Genomic DNA, 9,751 nt, shown 5'->3' with positions numbered 1-9,751 from the left:
AGAGTTTTACAGGTTCTCTAACCCAAACTAGTGTCCAGATCTCACCTTCATTATTTTTCTCATTTCCTTTTGGTCTAATTAATCAAAGTCCTTCTTAGAATGTTCATTTCTGGCAGTATGTCTTCCTGAATATGAATAAGAAAAAAAATACCACTTGATGTTTGAAATTATGGGGGTAATTTCAATGACGGAAATAGATGACTGGTAAAAGGGAAGGAAATCTTTGATTAAATATATTCATAAAGGTGTCAAAGGCTTATAAAGCCAATACCTGGGGAAGAGGAAGCTGTAGGACTACCAGATCTTCTCTGGCGAAGGGTGTTCCCTGAAATTCTCACCACCATGGACAACAAAGCGCTGTCCCTGAAAGGTATGTGCCACAACTCATTGAGTCGTTGGCTTTAGCAACACTCCTTGGTGGGTACTAATCTGAAATTTAGCTAATATTCTCTTAGCAAGAGGTTTCAGGTTTATAGAGTTTAGAAAATCTATTTAATCATTGCTCTTTTAAGTAATTGTACAAAGGCCCAATAGAATAAAACAGTGGTTCTCAAATGAAGGAATTCTTCTTCCAGAGACATATCGCTAATGTGTGGAGATATTTTGGGTTATCTTAATTGAGGTGTAAAGCATTCCTGGTACCTAGTGAGTAGAGGTCGGAGATGCTGTTAAACAAACTACAATGCACAGGAGAGCCCCTAAAACAAGAAATTATCCAGCTCAAAATGCCGGTGATGCCAAGGTTGAGAAACCCTGGACTAGAATAAGACCAAAAGTGTCTTTAGGTCCAATTTATCACAACTCCAGAGGCAGAAACTAACGTCTTCTGCTTCCCAGGCTTCTTGTGTCATTTGGTCATCAGTCAGCCTGATGAAACGTTCAACTCTGAAGCCATAATGTAGACAATGATAGCAGAATTTTCTCGTATAATACTGTGTTGATTGGAGTTAAGACAAATGACATTTCAAAAGGAAAAACAGGCCAGTAACAACTAATCACCTTTACTTTCTTGGTTGACATTTGCAAAAAAAAAAAAAAAGAAATTAGTACAACCATAAAATTTGTTTTATGAAATGAAGAACAAAAACATTTATCAATTTTATCTTATCTTAGACTGTGAAAATCCTTCAGATGATAAATGTACAGGTAAATGCAGTCAGAGTTAGAGTATTTATCCAGTTATGAATTTCCTAGAACCAATATTCCAATTTCTCTATCTGCTAAGCACTTATTATTTATACCTGTAAGTAAATATCCATCCAGCTACATTTCATGACTATAAGGTACAGAAAATAAACTTTTTGGAAACATCATGTTTTTAAAAAATTTGAAGTCTATATATGAATCATCTCATAATATTAATATATTTTATTTTGCAGCTAAAAGCTATTTAGTGGACATTCTATATTGAATATTTTTTAGATATTTTAGGTGTTTAGGTTTAGGTATTTTTTACACAGAAAATTTTAGCACTTACATAGTTTTATCTTAGACATATCCAATTATATTTATTGAAGATTCCTTAAAAGTTTTGCTTTTCTGATCACATTTTAGTATCAGATATTCTTTTGGAGTCATTTGATGTTAAAAAACTCAACATATGGTTTCTTTCCTTTTAAAAGTATAAATTTTTGACATGTTAGAGGTCCACACCTGTCCATCTGCTGAGATAACAAATTGATGACTAAATCATCTCTGATAATTGTCAAAGATTTTTAAAGTGGGTGTTTTATATTTATCCACTTGTTTCTGTCTTACAGAGCAGAAACAAGTGCATAAATAAACTTCCTAAGGCCACTGTTTTCATGGAATCAAAGACTGTGTTTTGCAAGTAATGACAATGATCTCTGGAAGCAATGAGTCATCGTGGCTACCAGTTGGTGCCTGTCACACACTTATATAGCCTGAGAGCTCACAGGTGTGTGTGATGGGTGGGACCGGAGGAAGTGAATAGATGGCAGTATTAGCATCTAGCTTCCTCCACCTGCTAATAATAGGACTTGGGGAGAATCCCTTAATCCCTCTAAGCCTTCTTGTTCATCAGTATAATTTGTTGATAATAATGGATGGGTCTATCTCACTGGGCTACTGTGAAACTAAGTTTTTTTTCAAATGTTAAAATTTTGGACAGAGTGTCAAGCACTTTGATGCACAGCATTATTAAGGTGAGTTAGCAGATCTAGGCTGCAGCATCATTTGTTATGGTACACTTCTCCTCATATTCAGTACTATCATCCGTCAGACATGTGCTTATTCCTAACAGTCATGGAAGTGAAACAAACAGGTCAACTGTGCTGTCCTTGCTATTTCAGTGTCTAAATGCAAGTGTTAGTCAGTAGAGTGTTTAAAAAAAAATTATGAAGTCCAAGAGAGTTAGGCTGCTGAAAATCTACAGAAACTCCCAAGACACTAAACTCTCTTAGAAGAATGGTTTAAGCACTCTGGCTCAAAATTTATTTAAGCTCCAAATGTTTGCAAGATATAGAAGCACTTCTGGGAGATGTACAAAAATGTAAGGAGCAACCTACTTCTCCAAATATGTATCTGTGCAAATATAATTACATACCTAAATTTACACAGTGGGAAGTGTTGATTCTTCCCCATCCCAGCTATTATAGTACCTAATCATGCTGAGGGCAATGTGGAGAGATAAGGCTGTCCTCCACAGGACGACTTTTGATAACCTCTGCTGAACAGATCATCTGAGAATGGCTCCTGTTTTTGTTTAAGCAGGATCATTCCTACTCCTCCAGCTGCTGTCCAACCTGCTCCTGTGCAGGAGCGTGGACTCCCTGCCCATCTGTCCCAGTGGGGCTGTCAACTGTGAAGTGTCCCTCCGAGACCTGTTTGACCGTGCAGTCGTCCTGTCTCACTACATCCATAATCTCTCCTCAGAAATGTTCAGGGAATTTGTAAGTACCACACTTCTTGCTTCTTCCCAGAAGGAACCTTCATGCGAATGACTGAGCTATACCTCACTTTAAACAAGAAAGCCTCATGAGTCAAATTTCAAATAATGCACCTTAGAGGTAAAAAAGGCATCTGTAAATGAAATGTGAAACAAGAAGAAAGGGACAGTTTCATGAAATACCCATGATCTTTAAAGAGTGTAACAGGTTGTTTTTTTTTTTTAATTTCCTTTCATTCATTTTGGGTTTTGTTTTTGTTTTTGTTTGAATTTCCAAAAATCTTTAAGCATTTATGTTAGTTGGCTTGGGCTGCCATACAAAATATCATAGATTGTGTAGCCTGAACAACAGAAATTTATTTTCTCACAGTTGTAGAGGCTATGAGATCAAGGTGCCAGAATGATCAGGTTCCAGTAAGAGCTCTCTTCTTCCCAGCTTGTGTTCTCTCTCTCTCCTCACATGGGAAGAGGGGGGAGGTAAATGGAGGGACAGAGAAAGCCAGAGGAGAATGAGCAAGAGCTGGAGGACACTTTGCTGTCTCTTCTTATGAGGAGAATAATCCTCCTGGATCAGGACTCCCCCTTTATGCCTTCGTTTAACCTTAATTACCTCCATAAAGACCCTACTTCTAAGTACATTAGTGGTTGCAGCTTCAACATATGAACTCGGGGGTGGGGAGACACAGACACCTGACATAAAAAACTGTTAGGTAGGGCTTAGGAAAAAGAAGTGTGTTGATTTCTTGTCCTTGCACGTAGGGTATGTGTCTGCCAAGGTATTCTTTACCTAACAGACTGCAGACATCTAATAAATGAGGATTGCACTACAGTGAGCTGGACGGATTGGACAATATTAAATTAAACTGAATGCACATTAAGAAAATAAACAAATAATAATAGCTAGCTTTCCTGAAACTCAGAAATGCTATGAATTGTTATTCTAAGATTTCCAATGTATGGGTTTAGAACTATAATAGAAGGATTGATTTAGAAATGGAAGCAATTGTTCTCTTTCTGAGTAAGGTACTTTGAAAATTGCATGTTAACTCTTTTAGGTCAATCAAAGATTCGACAGTGGATTAGAACTTCAATAAATCAAAGGATCTTCAGAAAGAATGTGACTCAATGTTTGTAATAAATATGTATTTATGTAGTTTTTTTTACACACCAATTTTTCTTTCATAGTAAATTTTTGATTGGCCACCTCTAGTCTTCCAAATCTTCCTAGTAAGCTCTTTAAGTTTCCACAATGTTTGCTAATGATTAGGGTTTTTCTGTTAATGTGTTAGCTATAATATTTTCTGTTCTTATTGTCAGTTCACTGCTTCATATTTCCTGTTTTTCTGACTTATTATTTCATTATGATCAACAAATTATATTCTGCATCTATGATGAAGATGGTATAGTTTTATGGATTTAGAGATCAGTCAAACAAAAGTTATGATTTTATAATGCCTATTAAAAGACTATATCTGTTCAGACCCACATAAACAAGAGATTAAATGACTAACTATAAGTACATATGTACTATCACATTTGGTTCAAGTACTAAAGAAAGATGATGCATAATAAATGTTTAATATTTAATAATTCTAAAATATTTTTAGTGTTTACTTTCCAAGTAGTAATGTATGGGAAGGATGAAATTAAGGAAATAGCAAAGAAGAGACAAGTTTAGAATTTAGGAAAGTTAGTTGAAAATAAATGTATATAGAGATAATAGAAAGGTAGGGGAAAGAGCAACTTTTTTAATTCTTGTGTTTTAATTTTTGTGTGGCTCTCATTTCTGAAAAATTATATATCTATCAAATGTGTTAATATTTTGGTAATAGATTCATTGATTCAATGCCCAAACAACCTCAATTGAATTTGTTCTATCACTTTCAGGAACAACAGTATGCACAGGGTAAGGGGTTCATTACCAGGGCCATTAACAGCTGCCACACTTCTTCCATCCCTACCCCTGCAAACAAGGAGCAAGCCCAAAGTATCCACGTGAGTCTTTTGTACAGGCTTCTCACCAAAACAACTGAGGCAAGAGATTATTAGGGACATTATAATAGGTAATGGTAATTTCACATGCAGAGCAAAAAGGAGGAAAAATAGCAATCAAAGAGAAGTTAAATATTTGGTAAACTATTAGTAAAATCAAATGCAGACTAAATATTGCAGCAGCAAAATAAATAACAGATCTATAAATTGGCCATGCAGACATGATTTTAATCAATGCATTAGACTCAGGTCTGCATATATTATACTCTATGAAACCATTAACTGAATTGGACTTGCATGTGTGAAATACAGGGTTTGAAAAATTCATGGATACATAAGAAATATAAATGCAGTTTTACTTATGGCAAGGCCTCCTGCTAGGACAGCACTTCACATTGCTGACCACCACACCACCTGAGCCGTCACACCTGGACTTCCACTGCACCACACACGAGGCTCTCCCTCTGATTGGCCTACTTCTCTGTCACCACTTCTTCTTCCTTTCTTCACTCTTCACTCACTCTTCAGCCACCTCTTCCTTCTTAATGATAAGTCTCACTCCAAAACAGGACCTGCAAGTTATTGTTTTGCTTCTCATGACTATTGCCTCTGTTCGATGACAACAAAGGCTGTATATCAAGCTCCAATCATTTATCCCACTTCCAATTTATTTTTATTATAATTTCCCTTCTGGTTTCCTGTCATAGCCACAGTTAACATGATTTTTAAAAAATATCTTCACATATATAGCTCCCATAAATACAATGTGTTCTCTCCTTACAACTTTGGTAATATGACCAGCATTCTTTCTGTCTGCTAAGCTCATTAGTAATAAGTATAATGATGATTATGATAGTAATAATAAAATAAAGAAGGTTAAAAGAAGGAGGAGGAAGAGGAATTAAAATTTGTTGATAGATACTACATTGCCAGACGCCTTACAAAGCACTTGATGTGCATTACTTTATTTAATTCTCATATGAAATCCTATTACGCAAAGTGCTGTTATTACACCTACTGACATAAGGAAACCATGGCTTGAAGAGCTGATAGAATTTACACCAGTCACATGGTAGTAAACAGCGAGCCTGAGCTGCATCCAATTCAAAACTCTCATACTTCATTGTTATGCTCCAGTACCCCTAGCAAAACTACCCTGCCATCCGCTACATAACCAGTCCTCTTTACCTTCCCTTTCTTTCATATCTCAGTACATGCTGCCATCTCAATGCCTGTCTGATTCTTCTGTACTCTTCATTTCCCTTACCACTTGACATCAAGATAGCAAACATTTTTGAATCAGAGGTGATCAGCTCTCTGGCATTTCATGCACAATCCTTGTAATAGTAAACTAGTGGGCAAAACATTCATTGCAAATTTCCTCAATGCTGGTATTAAAGATAGACAGCATCCTGCCGTTTTAGCCACCTGAGTATGTCAGCAAATGCAGTGGTCTGAGAGCAGTGTGGAGGCAGTGTTGGCATAGATTAAGGAGAGCACGTTTATGAATAGTGTATCTTTTTTTCATTGTCTTTGTTCTAATTTTGTATTAAAAGAATAGAAATCATAAATCAATACATTAACGAATACTTTGGTTCATTAATAGGAATTAATCTTTAAATGAAATGAGTCGGGCTCGCTGTCATTGACACTGCTGGAATCTGAAAGTCCTGAGTCAGGAGGGGCATGTATAGAGCTCCAACAAAACTCTGGTTTCTACCCAAGGTCTGGCAAAGCAGTCAAAAACAGTTACCTGTGTAGGCAAATGGTAGAATTTCAGAAGGAAAACAAAATTCTTAGAACTCTCATTAAAAGAGGTAGTCATTTAAATAAGCCAGATTTCTTGAAATTTTAGCAAAGTGTAAGCTCATAGCTTAAATTTTAAATTTTCTCAACCTGTATCACATAGAAACAACTTTACATACACATAGGAATAACAAAGAGATAATTAGGTGAGCCTCTCTGAGAAAAAAAATCACATATAACCCATTGTACTATGCTTGTTTTAATGCAATTATTTCAATGGTTGCTTAGCACGAAGCCCTTCTGAGCCTGGTCCTTGGAGTGTTGCGCTCCTGGAATGTCCCTCTGTATCATCTAGTCACGGAAGTTCGTGGTATGCAAGGATCCCAAGGTGACATCCTATCAAAAGCCGTAGAGATTGAGGAACGTAACAAACAACTGCTAGAGGGCATGGAGAAGATAGTTGGTGAGGTGAGCAGCCTAGTGACACTTCTTTGTTTTTTCTTTTTCTGGGGATTTCTTCATTAATGAAAGAGTTGGGCTCTATGAAGAGAAATGAGTTTTGAAATATTCTGTAAGAACAAACTTTAAGCATTTTATATTCTACACTGCTATTAAATCAAGCAAGAGCCGAGTAATTCATACTGATAGATTCTACTGTAAGTGAGTCTTAGAATTCCACTGTCATGTTTGACAGGTACAGACTTTCCCATACTCCACACAAATCCATCCAAGCCTTGGCCCTTCTTGAGGACTGGCATTTAAAATAATTTTAAGTGAAAGAAACTGGAGAGTAGAATCTGTAACCTAATGTTTTCCTCAGTGTATTCTAGGCCACCTGTTATTGAAATTCTGCTCATATACTTTCTCTTTTCTCCCTATACCAATGTGCAAGAGGGAACAGAGAAAAGAGAAAATCAAAATCAGATTGGATGGTGTCGACCCCACTCCCCCACCTCCCCCCGCTAAACAGGTCTGTCAGGGAAGGAAGGAGATCGGGAAGACAAGGTGGGGCATCGATGCTGCCTCAGCACCACTAGAGTTCAGTGGGCGACAAAGGACAGGGGTGCATCTTTTCTGAAGTGCTTTTTGTTTTGTAATTTATAGAGTTGTGTCATCCTGAATCTTGTTTTGGGGGGCTTCAAAACCGAAACTCATACACTGCATGTAATCTCCCCAAATAATTTCATATTTATATTGAGGAAATATTTTTAATACATATCTCCATTTGGATGGGATCACTTCAACATGAGCGAAAAAACATCTGAACAGCTTTCTGAAGTTCTCAGACATCATGTATCATCTAAAGAAAAATACATGATTATGAAAATAATAACAGGAGAGCTATTTTCTTATTGTATACAAAGCCCATATTGTCACGTGGCATGTGGTCACTGTCATAGGAGAAGGACATGCCCCACGCAGACAGAGCGCACTTTAACGTCAGGGCGGGTGCAAGAAGCACCTACCTGTTCAAGTGATTTTCTTCATTTCTGTGGGCCTACTTTCTGAGGTCACTAATTTGTCCTATATGCCATTTTTTGTTCTTTCTTCAAAAACCATGTATTTATTTATTCTTGTTCATATCATGGTCCCTGGCACAGTAAATTTTGTCATAAGGGTCAAGCACCAAAAATAAAATAAAAAAATTTAGGAAGCAAGCCAATACACACATGCACACCTTTTATTAAATACATTTTAATTTTCAGTAGGAATCCCGGGTTTAAAAAGATATTCTTAACATTCATGAGAAAGTGAGTTTAGTGATCAGACTGTACAATCCCCCCACATTTGTACCTCCTAACTCTCCAGACTCGCTGACAGCCTTAGTTGCCAAGCTGTTACTAGGCCTCTGGGGACTCTGGGGACTCAGGTCTCTGGGGACTCCCAACATGCAGAGGCTGATGGCGAGGGTTGAGTGGCATGTGCTCCTTCTCCATGTTGCTCAGTTGCCTTTTGCTATCACAGCTGTGCTCCCGCCCACCACCCACTCTCACTACTGGTGGGTTGCTGCCAACACCCCTCTCTAACTGGCACTTTCCCAGAAACTCCCACCCCACAGACCTCAAAAGAAAGCAGCTATTCCTCATAAAAATTTGGTACTTATCTGTCCTGGGTGGATTGCGAAAGTCCCCTGACTACTTCAGCAGGTCATCTTAGTCTTAGTCATCACTAGATTATCTGGACCTTTAAGTTTCAAGCACAACCCTCTTCTATTCTAATATCTCTGCTATGTATACTATATGGGGAATAGAATCTGCTCAAAGCAGGGGAAAGATCAATGCAATTAATATGACCTGTCAGAAGAAATAAAGTACGAAGTGCACATCAGAGACCAGCAACCAAAATGAAGCAGTCTCTCAAGTGACAGAATGGAGGCTAGCTGCTCCATGGTCCCTTTGTCGCATTCACATCCACATTCACGTAGCAGCTTCCTGGCTCTCCACCTAGCTACTGCTCCACAGACATACTTCACCTGTGATCCCATACATGTGAGAAAACTTACACATGAGTTTTGCTTCTAGTTTTTAAATTATAAATATTCATAGATTTCTGATACACTGGCTCAGTGACCAATGCCTCTCTCTGGAGAGTTTCACATTCATGTCTCTTCCACAAATATTATTTCAACAATTAGAACAAAGATAAGCAAATACTAATAGTACTACTAATAATAATAATACTAAGTCACTATCTTTTGGGTCCTCAGGTTTTTCCTGGAGTCAAAGAAAATGAGATCCTCTCTGTCTGGCCGGGATTTCCATCTCCGCAGGCGGCCGATGAAGACAGTCGCCTTTCTGCTTTTTATAACCTGCTCCACTGCCTGCGCAGGGATTCGCACAAGGTTGACAGCTACCTCAAGCTCCTGAAGTGCCGAATCATCTATGATAACAACTGCTAAGCTTACAACCAGTCCCTCTGTTTCTGAGATGGTTCTTAATGATCCATCCCATAGCAAGCTTCTGCTACTTTTATAGCTTTGTAATGCATGCTTGGTATAATGGGTCTTGTCTTAAAAAATAAAAACTGACTTCTTAGAGGTGTCAAAATCTAAAAAGGCAATTTGTCAAAGTTTCTTATCTTTATTTACTAGAAAATCAAGAGAAA

At 37.6% G+C, this 9,751-nt stretch overlaps 1 protein-coding gene across 2 annotated transcripts; it reads left to right on the top strand.

Moving 5' to 3' along the window:
• Nucleotides 1–342: 342 nt before the first annotated feature.
• On the top strand, nt 343–9,545 carry PRL (prolactin). 2 transcript variants are annotated; one of them, XM_045847176.1, is made up of 5 exons: nt 343–370; nt 2,734–2,912; nt 4,796–4,903; nt 6,935–7,114; nt 9,354–9,545. In XM_045847176.1, exons 1-5 carry the CDS (start codon nt 343–345, stop codon nt 9,543–9,545), a joined length of 687 nt encoding a protein of 228 aa, XP_045703132.1. The 2 variants fall into 2 exon arrangements, with proteins under 2 accessions (XP_045703132.1, XP_045703131.1); XM_045847175.1 differs by having other exon boundaries at nt 2,731–2,912.
• Nucleotides 9,546–9,751: the final 206 nt, after the last annotated feature.

This window comes from Phyllostomus hastatus, unplaced genomic scaffold (assembly GCF_019186645.2).
Source record: "Phyllostomus hastatus isolate PE091 unplaced genomic scaffold, TTU_PhHast_1.1 phas_contig_524, whole genome shotgun sequence".
Classification (NCBI taxonomy): Eukaryota; Metazoa; Chordata; class Mammalia; order Chiroptera; family Phyllostomidae; genus Phyllostomus; species Phyllostomus hastatus.
The sequence above is the reverse complement of the archived record's forward strand: the minus strand, read 5'-3'. Positions and strand labels throughout refer to the sequence as shown.

Coding starts and splice junctions, on each gene's coding strand:
- PRL (XM_045847175.1), top strand. CDS start 343: ATGGACAACAAAGCGCTGTCCCTGAAAG. Junction 4,904..6,934: donor AGCAAGCCCAAAGTATCCAC/GTGAGTCTTTTG, acceptor ATGGTTGCTTAG/CACGAAGCCCTTCTGAGCCT. Junction 7,115..9,353: donor TGGAGAAGATAGTTGGTGAG/GTGAGCAGCCTA, acceptor TTGGGTCCTCAG/GTTTTTCCTGGAGTCAAAGA.